Source organism: Uranotaenia lowii, chromosome 3, assembly GCF_029784155.1.
Source record: "Uranotaenia lowii strain MFRU-FL chromosome 3, ASM2978415v1, whole genome shotgun sequence".
Classification (NCBI taxonomy): Eukaryota; Metazoa; Arthropoda; class Insecta; order Diptera; family Culicidae; genus Uranotaenia; species Uranotaenia lowii.
In genome coordinates, this window is record NC_073693.1 from 308,159,808 (window position 1) to 308,179,620 (window position 19,813).

The 19,813-nt window shown below is 34.1% G+C and overlaps 1 protein-coding gene across 1 annotated transcript in view; it reads left to right on the plus strand.

Moving 5' to 3' along the window:
* Window positions 1–19,813, plus strand: part of LOC129756337 (uncharacterized) — a 35,204-nt gene that overhangs the window by 10,124 nt on the left and 5,267 nt on the right. The window contains exon 3 of the mRNA XM_055753195.1: window positions 5,891–7,811. Within this exon, the coding sequence (XP_055609170.1) occupies window positions 5,891–7,811 (1,921 nt within the window). The remainder of the gene's footprint in view (window positions 1–5,890; window positions 7,812–19,813) is intronic.

Here is a 19,813-nt window from a genome sequence, read left to right on the forward strand (position 1 = left end):
CTTTAGGACTTACTTGGAAGTCGATCGATTTTTACATAATGAATATCAATTTAAAGCTTAAAAATGGACTCAACCACGTCCAAAGTTGAAGATCGTTTGACTTATTCATGCTCTAGATATACAAGTTTGTATAAGAATTTATCGTTTCAAAAAGTTATTTGATTTAAAAATCTACATTGAAATGTTTGCATTAAATTTCCGGTTGAAAAACTGTTCCGATCAAATTAAGTCTCACGAAGTTATGACTGTTTATTTATTTATTTATTTTTTCTTGATAAAATGGTCAAATAAAGCTTCACTCAGCTGTCACTAAAGTTGCTTCTGCTGACTCGACGTAGATTTGAATTTCTGAGTTCATAAGGTAAGCAATATTTCGGATCTTCCAACCTTTGACTTCGTTTTTTGGGATTTAAGGAAGTTAGTAAAATACAATATTTTGACAATATAATATCACAACCAACTTTTCAGACATTACACCTTGCCCGATTTTCATGCATACATATGTTTTTCAACGAGTTTAATAATGTTAAACTTCAATGTTAAGACTTGACGGTAGAAAAGTACATCTATGGTAAAATGAAGCGTCTTTGAATCTAAGTTGAATTATTGAAAACCAACATTGCCAAACAAAAATGCAATAAAATATTAAAATTCTAAGTGGAAAAAGTTAATTAGAGCGCAGAAATTACTTAAATTTCTAGTTTATCGTAAATATCAACTTATGCAGTAAAAACATGTAATATCAATAGACAATCTGAGTTTTTTTTTCACTGGCTTGAATTCAATGAACGTGTTTAATTTTGTATGGCAATTTGTTATGGAAAAAGAAAATTTTTGATATGAAATCATCCAGAAAATTCAAATACGCCTGAAACGAAGTTTGTCTTATAATGTTTTTTCCTATTCCTAAGCTTCATTTGTCATTTCTTCTCATTCAACATGAGAAGAAGCAAAGTATATCACGAAAAAAGTTATAACCATCACAAAATAAAAAATTGAAATCCATTGAAAAGTTTTGTAAAATTGCAGGTTTTGCTCGTTGAAGCATTCAAAAATTTCATGAGATGATTTTGATGAGGTTATAAATCAACAAACTAATTGGCTACGCAATGTAGTTTATTGCAAATTTTTATTTTTATGCTACCGCTAATTTTAAACTTGTTTTAGGTTTCAAATCAGCAGTCAGAAACACTAAAGTTAGAAAAAAATAATTTTGAATTTTTTGTACGATTTCGAACATTATATCTGGAATTTAAGTTAGGTTTGGTTTTGGTTCACATGAAATCTATTGTAGGAACCAAGAAAAATTTAAAAAATCCAAAGTAATGTACTTTAAACTTTCTGTACATCTTTGGAGCTTTTTAAATTCAAATTTTGATTTCCCGTTCAAACCTGCTTACAAATTTAAAACACGTTGCACTGATTCAGAACTCAATGATTGGCTTCCTAAATTTGTATTGTTAATTTTGGCAGTTAAACAACCAAACAAAGTTATTGGAGGCATACAAATTTAAAATTTAAATTTTCATACAAATTTAGCAGCGGACTTATGTACAACAATAGGCATAGCGGAAGGAACGGGAGGGGGTTTGGGTTAACCTCCCCCCATGAGAATCCAAAACAGCAAGCGAGGTATTATACTCTACACTCAAAGTTTTAAATTCATAATCAAATTATGATAATAGACCAAAGTTATTCAAGAGTAACAATCTTGACAAAAAATAATGCCAAAACCTCAAGAATCCATCTCAAGTTCAAGATTCTGCTACTCTTTTTCAAAATTTTCTCACTTGTTCATTGAAATTCAGATCTGAATATTGGAATAAACCCATTTCGAAGGTTCTGATTCCCTAATTCCCATAACCAAAATTGTATTCCTGTATTCATATTTCAGATTCTGTATCCAGTATAGAATTCTTGATTTTCAGTTCTAATAATCATTCAAATTTAGAAGTGAAAAGCTGCTTTGAAATTCTGGTTCAATTTTGTTTTATATTCAAATTCAAGTTTTAAATTCCTAATTTCTACACAACATTTAAAAAAAATATAGCTTCGAAATGACAATCCCAAATTTGAAAAGTTCGATTCAGATCTTTGTGAATTCATATATTAATTCTGATTCACAATACAGATTAAGCAATAAATAAATAAAAATGTGAATTTGTTTTAAACCTGATTTACAGATTTTGAATAGAAAATCAATGAATAGGGGCTCTAAAACTTGGCTAGTAAAATTCTCATGTGGAATAAGATTTGAAAACCGTATTTTTTGTACATTTCAGAAATTGTATGGAAATCCGGATACAGATTCAAAGCGTAATTTTTGTTTCAGGTTCAGAATTCAGATTCAGGATGCAGATTCAAAATTCAGAAAAAGGTTTAACTTGTAAATAAATTTTACAATCAACATAAATTGTAGAGAAATTTAAGACTTCATGAACTAAACATATCTCGGACCAAATTCCAGATATTTTGTTTTTTCGCTTACCAACAGTGTTCTACATTTTGAAGTATAACTCGAATGGTCTGAATTTGACTGTTAAACATTTTTCGGCAAAATTAAACACAACATTTGCCGTAACTTAGAGCAAGTTCACTGGTGTTGGGAAAATGTGGTAGAAATTTTGACATTTACGGCACATTTTGAAAATTTTTCCATGCAAAAACATTTTCAAGATCTGTGGCCTTCTAGTTTTTTTACAACACATGTTGTATTCTCGCATGCTGTGATGCAAAATTAGCAATATTTTTATCAGATACGGCTGAAATAGAAACAGTGTTGTAAAAAAATACAACGCTCCAAGATCTTGAAAACGTTTTTGCATAGTAAAATTTTCAAAGTGTCAAAATATCTACCATTTTTTCCCAACACCAGTGAACTTGCTCTTAAGAATGCTAAATTTGTTAAATTTAGTCCAGGGGTTTCTTAGATATATGCCAAATTTCGGTGACGCTCGTCATAGATTTCTTCGCTCTTCTTAATGTGTTAAGATTGCTTGTCAATTCAATTACCAATTAAAAATCACAAAGAAAAGGTAGAATTTGAGTTCTTTGTTTTATCTGTAAAGCACAAATTTTATTTAAAAAAAAATCATTCACGGGAATTTCATTATGCAATTGATTCTTTATTTAAGCTATTTGTTGTTAAAGAAACATCTTCTTCTAAATAAATGTAAATATTGCAGTTTTTTAACGGTGGCTTGTGATAAAGCTCAGTTGGCAAGTCTGTTGTCTCCTGAGCCGATGTCCGCGAGTTCGAGCCCAAGAGTAAACATCGAACACAGTTGTACCGGATAGTTTCTCAATAACGATCCGCCAACTGTAACGTTGATAAAGTCGCGAATGCCATAAAGATGGTAGAACGACTATAATCGAAACAAAAAAAAAAAGTTTTTTAACGCCAAATTTTAAACTAAAATCATTAAATAATTTGGTTCAAGTTTGTATTAAGAAAATTTGATCCGAAAGTATGATAATTTTTATCTCTTTTTTTTTTTTTGAAAATTTTATTTATTTTCATCAATGGTTCATCTTTGAATTTCCAAAATAACTCTGAAGATTGGGCTTGTTTTATTTGAGTATAGAATAAGTTTTTTAATTTAAAAGAAGACTCTCCTAAAACAGACTTATTTCATGCTCAAATCAACTAAGTTTGATCTACAAGACTCTAAGACAAATTCAAAGATTTCAACCGTCGATGAAAGCAAATTTAACTTACCTTTGAGGTTCAGGACCAATTATCTTAAATAACGATTGATTTTTTTTTCTTTTTGATAGGAGTTTAACCCGTTAAGGTCATTCTTCCTCGAACGATTTAATATTAAAAATTTTAATTTCCAAAATACTTTGAAATGAATAATCATATAATTACAAACAAATTTGATATAATTTATTTTTGTATTCGTGAATTTTCGGGCAAAAAATTAAAGGTAAAAATCAGTCAGCAACCCCTCCCCTCCCATTGAGTTGGTTCATCCTACGGCCCTGACAATAAAACAGGAGAAGATTGAGTGGACCAATTGTTGCACGATCCGATATTTTCTCTGGTTATGTGTGGATTGTAATTTTTTTTTTCAAAATTATAGTTTTTAAATAGTCCAACAAACGTTTACCAAAAATCCGATACGGAAAAAAGTTCCATTCTCACGTAAAACCTTAACCCTTTCCATCCCACGAGGTTTTTCACGTTTTAAAAATAGAAATATTGATTTACAACTTAAGTTATAGAACAAAAGATGCATAATCTAAGGCTACTTTAATGATCCATTCGATAAAATTTGGGTTTTGAGGTGGATCATATATGTTCCATTGGGAAGATAACAACACATAGAGTGTAAATGAAAAACAAGAAATAATTGCAAAAAACAACTTGGAATTTCATCACCTTATTGATCACAAACAAAAACGATCCTGTATGGTAAAAAAAATCATTGGTATACCCATTTCACTATAGTCAATTTTTTGAAATATTTAAAATTTTCATTTTTGCCTTGAACAATGGCCGCCATGACACTTTGCGCCAGGAAAACAAAACATGCCGTTTTTCGAAAAAATCCCGAACTTTTACAAATATTTCGAGACATGTGGCCACTTTACCCGATAAAATAACTATCCTGAAGCGAAATTTTTTTTTGACGAAATGATTTTCATGAGTATTGATAAAAAGCTTCACAAGAAGAAAAGTAACTTTTGTTCCCAGTGTATCACCTGTGATCCACTTTACTTATTCGAAAATGTATATGTTTCAGTTGAAATCTAATACCGTTTTCGTTTTTCTCCACTGGCGCGGGGCAAAACTTTCTCTGAATAAACAAACAGAATCGTCGCCCGGGACGATGTAAATATGTGGTTGCTATACTCACCCTTATGCTTACCCCCAACACTGACAACTTCTACGGGTTGCAACCGCCTGCTTGAGGTTCGAACCTAGGGCACTACTAGTGGACTTCTGAATTAATAAACGAACAGAAAAACAGCAGTTAGTGCAAAACCCGTGGATAACTAGGTTACCACTGCTAATAAACGAAAACACTATACGTAAATCACCATTTGATTCTACTTGCATAAGTAATCTTCTGCCCTTCAGTATTTTTGTTTGAGGGACATTATAAAAACTTGTCAAGTTATTGAACAACAAATGACTATGAAAAAAATCCAACTTTTTTGCAGCTTTTGTTCTGCCAAGCAAAACAAAGCGAATCAATTTTCTTAAAATTTCGTCCAATGTTTTTACACTCATATATACACATTCGGTGAGGAAATGGCGTTGATCCAATGCGCCCAGTTCAAATGCGAGCTGTGCAAAGTTGTGGATCACCTGTGCTACCATGGTAAGGAAAGGGTTGATTGCCATTGAAGGAATCTTAAGGTTTTGTTTAACAATTAACACAAAACACAATTAACGTGCAAAATCAACAAGCAAATTTTAAACTGTCGTTGAAGGCATATTTTACAGTAATAACAAGCCTCATTTTATCAGTAAACATTCCAATTAACATGATTCTGTATTTTTTTTTTTTTTTTTTTGATAAAGTTGAAAAACAGCTGAAATATTGACAGTTTAAGTCATTCTGTGCAACGATGGGTCAGGAGACAACGGTTGGCAAATCGCCCTACGCAATGCGGTTGCCCTGAGAGGACAATGCCAGTTATTAGAAAGCTTGTTAATGTCGGTTCGGCATAGAATCTTATACCAATATTTCCACCTCCAAGGAAGTTCATTATTGGAGTAGGGCCTGATTTGTGAGTGTAGTAACTATATGCTAAAAGCTAAAAAAGTTTAATTCTTAGCATTCATTTCCCTTCAACGTAAATTGAGATATAAATTGTGTTTAGTTTATATTTTTTAGTTTTACCTTGAATAACTTTCCAAATCAATATCTGATTTCAGATTTACCAGCTGAAGCAAGAATTCGATCAGCTTGCGCAACCGGCCGAAGTGAGTAGCCACGGGTCCTCCATTACTATTCAGGAACTAAACGACAAAGTGATCGGCGTTTACAGCTATCCGGGTGGGTCACTGGTCATCCAAACTTCCAGCAAAAACTGGATCAAAACCGGAAACGCTCGCAATGCCGAAGATGTGATGATCAGCATCCGGATGGTGGTGGAACGATTCTTGAAAAACAACGACTTGACTGAGCAGGACTTGAAAAGTATTGCTACGCTGATTGGTCAAGTGTTTCACTGCGAGAAAGTTCAGCTGGAGGAGCACTTTTTGTTGCAACCCGTTCTAGAAAAGATACGAGTCGTTTCCTGCCGGGTGCTGAACCCTGAGGAAAATGAGAATGCTTTGCAGATTGTCAATCAGATTAGGGAAGTTTTGGAAAATATTGCTCAATATGAAAGTTTAACCGGTGCATCCGGGGATGAAATCGATTGGGACTGTTTGCGTTATTACTTCGATGAATTAATATGTGACAGGGACACTAATTTTGATCATGATTTGGTAGTGTTGGGTCTAAGGAAGGCACTGTTGATTGTTTTGGTGCGACATGAAATGTCGCTGTCGTACGCCTTGAGCCAACTGATGGATCTGCTTAAAAGTGTTCCAGCAGAAGCAGTAACTAGTCACTTGTCGAGAACAATCATCAGTTGTCCTGGAATGATCTCGATTGCAAATGATTTGTCTCATAACACATCATCTCAGTTGGATGATGCCAGATCGATGGAAGTTATTCAGAGAGTGCACGATCTCCTGAGTGCGGAAAGTGAGCTGCATCAGGGCTACTGGATGCAATGGTTTTCAACGTTTCAAGCTCTTCTGCTCTCTATTTTGGCAGTGATCTCCAGTTGGGGTGGAAAAGTTAAACAGTTCATCCAACAACCGTTTCCATCGGCGATTGAAAGTGCACCAGTTGAAATACCCACTCAAAAGCCATCTGTATCGTTTCATTTGGTTAACGATTCAGAAGAAGAAACTCCTCCGGATCTGTCCCTAGAGCTGGAAAGAGAACGACAAAACATCAACGAAACCATTGATGAGTTGGAACAGTTTCTTATAACATCTCTCCACATTCCCGATAGTTGGCAACACACCTACACCGATCAGCTACGTGCTCAAGATCACCGAAGTTCACAAAATGCCAAGAATCGCATGGTGGACATCTTTACCCAGCTATTGGAAGAATCGGCGAAGCGGAAACCCTCCGGAGTGGCTGCAGATTCAGTTCACCTGCAGATACAATCAGCTTCCGGTAACATGGATCGAGTCCAGGAAGGAAACTGCGTGCTTCTCAAGGGTAGCGTTCGTGACCCGCACGAAAACTTGGCTCTCTTCTTTGAAGCCCGCTTGGTTGATTTAGCTGGCCAAGCTACCGATGAGTCTCATGACGAATCTGTGATGGAAGTTCGTCGTTTGTCCAATTACACGGAAGAAGCTGAGGAAGCGGAAGAACCGAAAGTCGAAGAAACGACAGCCGAAGAACCGGAACCAGAAGTAATATTTCCCGTAAGTTCTTCGGCCTGTGACGAGTCGGGCAACGAATTCACATTCGAAATGACGGAAACTAGCGTTCAGACGAGTTTTGAAGAAATGAGAGTGGGAATATTCTCTAGCATGACGGCAGAAAATATTCAAGAATATCTGTATGAATTTTTGGCTTCGATACAGCAATCGGTCCGGGGTTCTATTGCTCCACTGGAAGATAACCTCAATGAGTTGCTTGGCAAGATGGCGGAGGCTGGCAGCGAGAAAATTCAGGAAATCAAAACCAGCATTGCGCAAACCACTAGCAGTGTCATATCGACCTACATTGTGGATTACCCGGACGGTCAGACTGACGATAACGGCTTACCTTCACCGAGTACAGGTAAGTTTCGGGTTAACTTATATTCACAAAAGCTAATTCATTATTAACCTGATCAACTGAGTATGATACTCAAGAATAGACAAACCTCCTTATTCTGCGCCACACGCGTGAGGTGACGATTGTCGAATCACCCTAGTCACCCGATTCCAGTAGTCGTTTTAGGTGAGAAACGTCTTTTAGAATGAACTTTTTGAGTTATTATCCTAATCTAGTAGTCAGCTGGGCATGAACCTCTGTCACATCGGCTTCGAGAATAAGCTGACAAGACTCACGTGACTCCGAATCGACTATCGTCACCTCACGCGTGGTGCAGAATGAAGGAGAAAGTGAGATCTCAAGTAACAATTTAAGTTGTACCTATTATGGTCAGCACAACTTCGTTAGGACTCAAGCATTAATCTTCATATAAAGCTTTGCATCATCAGAACTATCGTAAAGTTAAAATCCGACTATTTGGTCCTATCTTAGAAACATCATCATGGCCAATATCATTATGATTTTTAATTTTGGTCAGCACAGCTACTAAATATAAAACATTAATATAACATGACATCATTTTTTGTGATTTTTATTTTTTTTAAACCGTGAGTTCTACGAGTTTTTTTTGTTTTTTTTTTTCGGCAACCTTGATGGTTGATGAAAGATGATTGAATTATTGAGATAAGATCTGGTAAAATTAGTAACAAAAAAAAACAATGTTTTAACCATATTATGAGCATCTTTTCTACTGCCAGTCAAGATTTTTGGTAAAATTTTATTAAATTGTATCTTTAAATTAATGCGTTTCGTTTAATCTTTAGAATTAAAAAAAAATTATGCAATATTTATTTTTATGGAAAACATTTAATAAAAAATTTCGCGAAAAACATTTTTTATTAAAAATAATTATAAAACATGGCAAAATAACAACGCTAACATGATGAAATGGTTTTAATCCAGGCCTGAAATTTAAAATACTTGACATTATGATCAAATTGCGTCATTTTGTGCCTTTTGCTTTTGTAACTGCCATGTTGGTTAGTCAATTCAATGCTTAAGAGCTTTATTATGATCAGATCGATGGATGATAAGTTTTATAATGGTATTATGAGAGTCATATAAATAGCTTAAATTTTGACGTTTCTTTCTGATGCCATCTTGAAATCCAAGATGGTGGTTTCCACGTACACTGCCGGCCAAAAGTTTGAGATTACCCACTGAAAATCATGCACATTTTGATCGTTAATATCTCAGTCGTCTTAGGACATACTACAAATCTTCTGATCTCATTTGGAAGATAATGAGCAATAACTATTTCGGAGGTAAGCTGTGAAAACCGATTGAGAATTTTACGACTTTTGGGAAGCAAGCTTTAAAAAGGAAATCGAAGAATACTTCTTACCACCGGATTTTCTTTGATTGTATCAAAACTGTTTTACGAAGTAGGTTTCGTTAGCCAAGTAGCAGCCCTGTAACAGCAATTCATGCTGAATCTAATTGCTAACCATTTGAAATGCTTATTGTTCAGCGAACGGCACAACTTGTTATCCGTCTAAATTCAAAACTGAACACTAAAGATTATGTGTGTTTTAGAATAATCGCAAAATTATATCTTGACACAACTAATTGTATAATACCTCAAATATCACTACTTCGACGATCTATGGACAGCGAATGGAATTTTAAAAGACCGGAGATAGACGAAGGAATCAAAAGATGTTTGAAATCAGGATCAGAAAGAAACAAAGTAGTTCCAACCTTCAAGGAGTTCATAACGGCAAAATACGATGGTTATAATCAAATTTACACAGATGGTTCTAAAACTAACGATGGAACAGGAGCTGCAGTAGTCAATGGAAATAATATATTAAAGTTTTCTCTACCAAGAAGTTGTAGTATATTTTCGGCTGAAGCGTACGCATTAAAACAGGCAGTAGCAGAAAGCATTATTGAAGGAAATAATCTGATACTGAGCGACTCCGCAAGTTGTCTTGATGCGTTGAAAAGTGGTCGTTCCAGGCATCCGTGGATCCAAGAAATCGAAAATTTTATTTTGAATCGAAATGTGACGTTTATGTGGATACCGGGGCATTCAGGAATATTTGGAAACGATAAGGCCGACTTTCATGCAAATGAAGCCCGTATAACTACTCCACTAGATATTCCAATACCAGCTCAAGATGCAGCCAGTGAGGTGAAGCGACAAATTTGGAACAAATGGATAACAACTTGGTGGCAATCACGATGTTTCCTTCGAATCAACAAACCATATTCAGTTAAATATGTCGACCGGAAATGCGCCTCCGAACAGCGAGTTTTGACCAGACGGCGCATTGGACATACCAGACTTACTCATTCATACCTGTTTGAACGAAACAACCCGCCAACATGCTCTTATTGTGGTGTCTCTTTAAATGTTCAAAATATTCTCGTCGACTGTAGGGGTTCCCAAGTAACAATTTTAGCTTTATTAAGGTCAGCAAAATATCGTTTGGACTATCGCATTAATCTTCATAAAAAGCTAAAGCGCATTTTATAACATCATCTGGACTCTAATAAAGCCAAAATCAGGCTATTTGGCCCTACCCTAGAAACGTCATCAAGACATATAATTGTTGGTCATCAATGTTGGTCACCAAAGCTTTTAAAAAGCTATTATAAAACATGTTATAAATTTTTGTTTTTTTCGGTTCTGTCAGTTCTCGGAGTTTTTTTTTTTCAGCAACCATAATGGTTGATGAATGATGATTGCATTATTCAGATATGATCTGGTAAAATTAATAGCTAGAAAAACCAATGTTTTAACCATATATTGAGCTTCTTTTCTACTGCCAGTCAAGATTTTAGGTAAAATGTATATGAAATAGTATCTTAAAATAAATGCGCCTCGTCAAACCTGATGGTCAATCATGATGGAATTGATGGAAAAAGGCCTGAAAAAAATTTTTCCAATGCTTGCATTGTGAATCCATCAACATGGCGTCATTTTCTGCCCTTCGATTTTGCAACCAACATGGCGTGAGTCAATTCATAGTTTTATTATGGTTTAATGATGACCCCAAAAAAAGCTACGATTTGACGTTTCTCTCGCAAGCCAACCAATTACACGCTAAGGTTGAGCTCCTCATTTCTGAGTTGTTAATCATTAGTACAGTAAATGAGGACAGACTTTTTGAATGAAAAGGGATTGGTTTTGAATGACCCGTGGAATAAATCATGAGTTGAAGTCAAATTTCGTTGTCTGACGCCATCTTGAAATCCAAGATGGCGGCTTCCGCTGAACTTTGAAATGGTGTAAATGACTTGAAATCGCATGAAACCCCAACAAAATGGGTATCGGGTGAAAGGGCTAAACGAGTAGAAGTTGAATTTCGCTATCAGACGCCATCTTGAAATCCAAAATGGCGGCATCCGCTCAACTTTTAATGCTTAATGCTGACAAAAAGTCGCATTAAACCACCACTATACGGGTATTGGGTGAAAGGGCTAAACTAGAAGTCGATTTTTTTCTTTCCGACGCCATCTTGAAATCCAAGATGGCAGCTTCCACTGAATTTAAAATACTATTAATCAATGAAAATCGCTTGAACACAACTTTTTTCACGTAATACTACATTAAAACTACTATTTGAAGACAATTTAGATCATTTGAAATCACTTTTATTATTTTTTCATTATGTTTCTAATGCATTTAGCACTTTTCTTGTTTTGTTTATAGTTTTTGTTTTTTTTTGCCATTTATGTAATTCTATTATTCCTATCATGCTTTTATGTTTAAATTGTATTGGTCTTATTCTTGCGAAAACTATAAGGTTATGTTGTTTCTGTTAACCATCTGATTTAGGCACATGTGCCAAATTCGATGTTGCCAAAATCGAATGTTGCCAAAAACGAACGGGGTCTGTATTGTGGTGGTTTTTGTGGGATTTTCAGTCACTTACAGATTTTCAGAGAAACGCGAAAACAGATATTTGACTTCTATCATTTAACCTTAGCACCCAATACAATATATTTGGGAGTTTCATGCTATTTTCATTCATTTACAGTATTTTTAAGTTCAGCTGAAGCCACCATCTTGGATTTCACGATAGCGTCAGAATGCAAAAATAAACTTTTTATAGCTTATCCCAATTGACAAACACCCATATTTTGGAGGTTTCATGCGATATTCAATGATTTAAAGCATTTTTAGAGTTTATAGAAAGCTGCCATCTTGGATTTCAAGATGGCGTAAGATAGCAATATTCAACTTCTACTCGTTAAGCCCTTCCACCCAATACCACCTGGGTTTCATGTCATTTTAAGTCATTTACTACATTTTAAAGTTTAGCGGAAGCCGCCATCTTGGATTTCAAGATGGCGTCTGATAGCGAAATTCAACTTCTACCGGTTGATTTCTTTCAACTTATACCCCTATAATATAGGTTTTATGCGATTTTCAGTCATTTACAGTATTTTCAAGTTGAGTGGTAGCCGCCATCTTGGATTTAAGATGGCTACGGGCAACGAAATTTGACTTCTACTCTTATTCTACTCTCTTATTACTTTCACCTTATAACCATATTGTGAAGGTTTCACGATATTTTCAGTAATTTACAGCTTTGAAAATAAAAGCGGAATCCGCCATCTTGAATTAATGATGGCGTCAAGCAACAATTTTTTTTCCTACTATTTGGGCCCTTTCACTCAATACTCATATTGTAAAGATATTCATACCACTTTCGGTGATTTCAAGTTTTCAAAGATGATTTTTTTTAATTTTAACTCAAAACCAACACGCATAACTTACCAAAAATGTGTAAAAATGGGAGTTCTAATTCAAATATGTGCTATCTAATCTGAGCGTGTCCTGTTTTGACATCTTGATCGAGAACTGTCACTAAGTTTTATGGCGGTTTAATAATCATGCACTGAGTGCTATTATAGAACATGCAAAAGAAAGCTTGGAGCAAACTTCTAGGTTTGTGTTTTATTTTAGTTTAAAAAAAGCATTCACAACTCTTTCAAAATAACTAAAACAGCATGTTTAATAAAAGTTTTATTAGCGTTTTCAAAACCATCTGAAAACATATGGTCGTAAAAAAAATTAGAAGCATTCTGCATGACCATAATAAAACCGCCATAAAACGAGCTGCACAAAGAAATGCCATAATTAAACCATGATAAAACTTCCTAATGCTAGTTGGCATAATCTGTGTTACTTGGGTTACCAGGATATTCGGAAAAAAATTCAACATAACAGGAACTATTTATGAAGTTTTGATCAACGATACGGAGAAAGAAAATAATGTGATAAAATTTGTAAAAGAGGCAACATTGTTGGAACTTATTTAGTTTGTAAGTACATATTTGTAAACTAATTTTAAAAGACACGAATATCCCAGGAGTGGTAAAGTGAGTGGTAGAGTTTGAAAAAGTGTCTAATAAACTAAATAATAATAATATTTCGGAGGTATTATGCCCAGAAATAATGTTTTAGTTTTGTACCTTAAACTTAACCTAAAGTTAGAACATTTTCAAAAAAGCGCACTCAAAATTCTAAGCCGATCGTCTCGGGATAGGGTGGACCGAATTTAAAAATATTAATTGCTTTAGAATCCTTATTCTTTACTTTTCAAAACACAGTAAAAAAATTGTGCAAAAGTTTAAGAATGTACTTTTAATTGATAAAATAGACACTTAAGTTATCGTTCAAAAATTTGAATATTGAATGCGATTTTTAGAAAATGTTCTAACTTTAGGTTAAGTTTAAGGCACAAAACTAAAACATTATTTCTGGGCATAATACCTCCGAAATATTATTATTATTTAGTTTATTAGACACATTTTCAAACTCTACCACTCACTTTATCACTCCTGGGATATTCGTTATTTCTGCATTTTTTTTTTTATTTTCTGCATTTGCACAAACATTATTTCTGGACACAATACTTCCGATATAGCTGTTGCTCATTATCTTTCAGAAGAGATCAGAAAATTTGTAATATGTCCTAAGACGGCTGAGATAAAAAATTGCATTTTTTTAGCGGGCAAAGTTTTGGTCGGCAGTCTATGTTGAAACGCTATTCTGTAAATAATTAAAAATAGCATGAAACCCCCTCAATATGGGTATTGAGTAAAAGGGTTAGAACTAGAAGAAGTCGAATTTCGCAATCTGACGCCAGCTTCTAATCCAAGATGACTGCTTCTGCTTCCTTCGAAATGATGTAAATAACTGAGAATCGATGGTGACTCTGATCTCTCAAATTCTGTAAAATGTCTAAAATCTCCTAAAAATTAAATAAACTATTCAGAATAATGTTAAATAAGAAACTAATAGAGAAAAATATTGCAAAAAACAAGCTTAATGAAATTGGGAAACAGGAGGAACAACCGGTTCAAGAAAAAACAAGGTAAAGCTAAAATATAAACAAATAAAAAAAGACGAGTAAAACCTAGATATATGAAGACGCGTTTGAATAAAACTGGATAAAACAAGACCCATCATTATGAACCAAAACAATACAAGATTGACAATATCAAGTTAATTGAAAAAAAAAAAGATAAGAAATTGCATAACTTGACGTACCAAAACAAATTAAGGTGGAATAAAATCATATCAAAGACAAAAATATAAACAACACAAAACCAGAAACAATACAAAGGAAAAAAGAAATATGACAGAGTCAATCTCTGTCAAACAAGCCAAAAGTAAATGAAATTTTATGCATAAAGATTCACCAAAAACCAACAAGACACATTATACTAAAAACAGGTAAAACAAAATAAAACCAGATTGAACCAAAAAAAACGATAATGAGAACATAATTGAACTATGTAAAACAATTCAAAACAAGGGAAATCAACATGAAACAAAATAAAACAAGATTTCTCGAAACAAAACAATATGGGACAGGTTAAAACAACCAAAAACTTATAAACACAATCTATATATATAAAAATGAATTTCTGTCTGTCTGTCTGTCTGTCTGTCTGTCTGTTCCCTATAGACTCGGAAACTACTGAACCGATTTGCGTGAAACTTGGCAGGTGAGGGTATTGGAGGCAGGGGAAGGTTCCTATTGTGGTTTGAGACCCCTCCCTCTCTCATGAAGGGGGGGAGGGCCTCCCAAACAAAAAACAATTTTTTGCATAACTCGAGAACCCATCAAGCAAATGGTATCATATTTGGCATGGGGTGGTATTTGGGAACGAGGAATATTTCTATGAATATTTGGTACCCCTCCCTCCTTTCAGTGGCGTGATAGGAAAGGGAGAGGGGGGCTACCTTACAATTTTTCATATAACTCGAGAACCAATCAAGATATTGGATCCAAATTTGGCATGGGAAGGTATTTAGATACAAAAAATATTACAATGATTATTTGAGACCCCTCCCTCTTTCCAGTTGAAAAGGGGAGGGGCCTCTTTCATATTTTTTTATTTAGTTCAAAAACTAATAAAGCAAATGGAACCAAATTTGGCATGGGAGGGTATTTGGATACGAAAAATATTTCTATAATTATTTGAGACCCCTCCCTCTTTCCAGTAGGAAGATATAAAGGGGGGAGGGGCCTCTTTTATAGTTTTTAACATAACTAAGAAAGTAATTAAGCAAATGAAACCAAACTTGGCATGGGCGGGTATTTGGGAACGTGACATGTTCTAATGATTGTTTGAGACCCCTTCCTTCTTACAGCGGAGAGGAAGGAAAGAGGGAGGGGAGTTTCATACATTTTTTACTGCATAACTCAAGAACTACAACAGCAAATGAAACCAAATTTGGCATGGAACGATATTTGGGTACGAGAAATGCTTCTATGAATATTTGGTATCCTTCACTCTTTCGAAGAGGTGGATGAAAAGGGCGAGGCGAGGTCTCCCTTACAATTTTCAGTATAACTGGAGAGCTGATCAAGCAAATTGAACCATATTTGACATGTGAGTGTATTTGGATACGAGAAATGTTTCTATTATAAATTGAAGCTGTACCTTTTAACCGGTAAGATATAATGGAAGAAGGGGGGGTTTCTATTTTTTTTTTGCATAACTCGAGAATTAATCGAGCAAATGAAACCAAATTTCATCATAATCATCAAAAAGTATTTGAGTACGAACAATACTTTTATGAATATTAAGTTATGACGGAAAGGTGGATGGTACTCCCTTTCAAGTTTATACATAACTCAAAAATTTACTACTTAAATAAAACCAAATTTGGCATGGCATGGAATATAGGAAGGGAAGAGGGAAGCTTACATTTAGCTTTTATTTTACAGAATCCGAGAAATGGACAATACTTAACATAGAAAATCATTTTGGTATGACTCTATGATTATTTGACACATCATCCTCCTTTCAGTGAGAAGGTACATGAGAGGAGGGAGGTGAGCCCAATACAATTTTGATAGCATATGTTCTCAATTTATGCTTACGAAGCCAACAAATGGAAACAGATATGGCATGGAAAGGTACTTGGTTACGAGATATGTTTCTACGATTGTTATAGACTCTTTTGTATTACAGTGTAGAGAGGAAAAGAAAGAAAGGGGCTCCATACAATTTTTGTTGTAAAGCTTAAATACTTATCAACCAATGGAATTAAATTTGATATAAGAGGATTTTTGGGAACGAAGAAAATGTTTATTAAAGATTACAATCTCCATTCAGCAGGGGATGAAGGGAAGGACAGGGGGGAGGCTCTCTAATCAGTTTTTAGCATAAATCCAGAACATATCAAGCAAAAACAACTATACTTTATAAGTTAGATTATTTGCGAACGATTAATTTGGGACCCTTCTTTTAAGAGCGAAACTTGAGGAAACAGATGAAAATTATCAGATCTTTAAAACAAATTTATAAATCAGGATTCAGAATATAAGTTATGGTTTGTGTTGCAATTTGAAACTCCAGCTGAAGCTCTCATTTTATAGTGGTTGTTTATTAATTTCGTCATAATTTGATTTAAAATAATACCAAAAAAAATATGAATGATTTCTGAAAATATCATTTGATTCTGAAAGGTGTAGCAAAGCACACCGGGTCAGCTAGTGTAAAATAAAACAACAAACAAAAGTAAACTAGACAAAACTAGATAGAACAAAATATAATTTGATGAAAACAATATCGAACTAAACGAAACAAGTTAGAAATATGTTAAAAATACGTTAGAAGATAAAATAATTCAATTAAAGATGAAACAAGATTGACAAGATATCAGCGCTGCCTGTGGCCTCTTATGGAAAGTATTAAAGTTTGTCCCTACGAAGCAGTTAGAAGCCATGTAGCCATGTCGTGTTTTTTTGTAGATTATGTTCAAGCATCGATTTTGAGTGGCTTGAAGCGACTTTAATTTTGTTTTCGTGGCACTTCCACATATCGCTACTATGTAATTCAATCTAGATTGAACGAATGCTAGTTCAATCCAGATTGAATTACATGGTAGCGATATATGGAAGTGCCACGAAAACAAAATTAAAGTCACTTCAAGCCACTCAAAATCGATGCTTGAACATAATCTACAAAAAAACACTATTGCACCCAATAATAAATCTTTACACAGAAGCTGCGAAATCTATAATGCCCATTCTAGCATTGAGAGAACTACAATGCTTCGTTCAAATCCACAATAAATTGCACAACCCGTTAACCCATCACAACGAAACACTACAAATCCGTAACAACCGCTACAATCTGCGAAGAAACCAAATGCTGGAAGTTAGATGTCCAAAGTCGAACCTGACTAAAGCATCTTACAATTACTTCTCCAAGTCGAAGTACAATCAGCTGCCAAATAATTTGAAAGAAGAAAGGAATCTTATCAAATTTGAAAATATGTGCAAACAACATATTCGTAACAAAATCTCTAACTACATAATCTGAAAAACCATCCGCTAATACGTCCCTAACTGATCAGTGTACCTCCTTCAAAGAGATTAAATCTCGCTGGAGGTACCATCAGCTATCAATCCTCATCATGAACCTGCGCAAACATCCGACAAATGCCAGCTTTGCAATATTTTTTTGTTTTTCTTACCACCACCGAGCCACCCACCGCCATTATCATCAACTATCGTTAGTGATCAATATTAAAATGAATAATTATAAAGTGTGAAACGTGAAAAACTACAAAAATATGTACGCAAACCTTACAAAAAAACATAAGTTGAAAAAATGCAAAATAAAAACGATGAGGAGGTTTTATGCCTTTTTGAGGAGTCAGATGAACTGCTCTGCTCCAGGGGGCTTTTCCCTGCTAAAAAAAAAAGATTTATCTAGGAAAAACAGAATTAAATTTTAAAAAATAAAATAAAATAAAACTATATAAAATATATAAAAAAAAAACAAGATAAAAAAAGTATAAATGACATAATTCCAAAATTTTTAAATGATTTTGAATTATAATAGAAAATTCGTGAAATGAAGGGTTATTTCTGATAGTAAATACTTTTCATTAGTGAAAAGTCTTAATCAATTACAATTGAAAAAGGCAATCTTTCAAATTCAGAACATCAAACTTTAAATTGGATTTTAACTTAAAATTTCAATATTATGTATTGTGCATTATTGTGCATATCGGCAAAATAATTGGTGCGGATCTTGAAATCCAGTAGTGTTGGTTAAAAATCACTAAAAGATCTCCCGAATGTTTAGCATGATAGAATACCTTGTTGCCGAATAAATAGTCGAAAGATAACGGGATAGTTTTAATTCACAAGGGAATAATTAAAACAAAAGCAAACTGATTTTGCCAGATTTTAGCGTCCTAAACTATTGGATTCTGAAAATTTTGATCTATTTCACAACTTTGTTGAAGGCTGAAAAGCATTTTTACTTATGCATTAACATAAAAAGATGCAAGATTGATTTTGGTTATTGTTGTGTCCAGACCATTTTGGACAGGAGAAGAAAACGCTTCTTATCACGTTAACGTATGAACTAAAAAAGGAAGGTTTATTTGGTCTTCTCTCATAATTACAATTTTTCGCGCTTAAATATCAGAATAAATCCGCCGAAAACAGGCAACATAACGATAGTCGGATAGTTCAAACAACTTGTTTACTTTCAGGCGTTAAATTATCATGTCAGGGTGACCAATAATGATGAGATCGATCATTTCAAATGATTTTAAAATTCCCGTATTTTACAAAACGATGAAACATACTTCTTTATTTTATTCGCCCAGAAGTCAATGTAAATATCTCACAATGTTCATTACAATTGATTATTAAGTTAGGTAAAACCTTTTTTTCTAAATCTTTTTGATATTTCACACTTGTGCTAGAAAGTACACAAATTTTTACCTTGTAGTTTTTTTTTTTGAAGTTATACCGAAAACAAGAGCTGACAGAAATAAAACATATAAGCATTCAATGCCCCTATTGATATCGAAATCAGTTTTCATTTTTTTTGCTCCTCGGAAAATGAGAACTTTGTTTTCTTGTGAATGTAGATTTTTGGTTCTGAGGATTAATTCAAATCTCTATAGCAAACACCAATTCCTGCAATATAGAAACAGGTTTTATAAAAACTTTTTATTCCTTTTTGACTTCAAAAACTTTTAGTAACGAAAAAGTAACGAAATTTGAAGTTTTAATTTTCATTTTTGAATTTAATAATAAAGGTTTATTTGAAGTTTCATATTTGATGGAAAATTGAGGGTGAAATAAATTCGTGCAAGAGAATCTTTTCTGTGATTCAGAACTTCAATTCTAATATTGTAATCCTATCATGAATTTATGATGATTATCTGTAAAAAATTCATGTTGCTGGTTACAACTTTAGCCGGTGCGAGGTGGAGTCGCGCGCGGGAGCTCAAGCAGGTCGGTTCGTTTTTTGGTTGCTCCTTACTAATACGTGGTGCTCGGTTGTTCGGTGAAATAAATCTGTTGAAGTTCGAGTGCTCAGAAAGAAAACGAAAATTGTAGTGTATCTGAATAGTTAACCGTTGGTTTTAATCAGGAAGTGGAAGCTTTTTTTTTTTGGAAGAAATTGGAGTTCGTGTGCAGAGAACAAAGGGCTTTTCAATGGAGAAAAAATTGCAT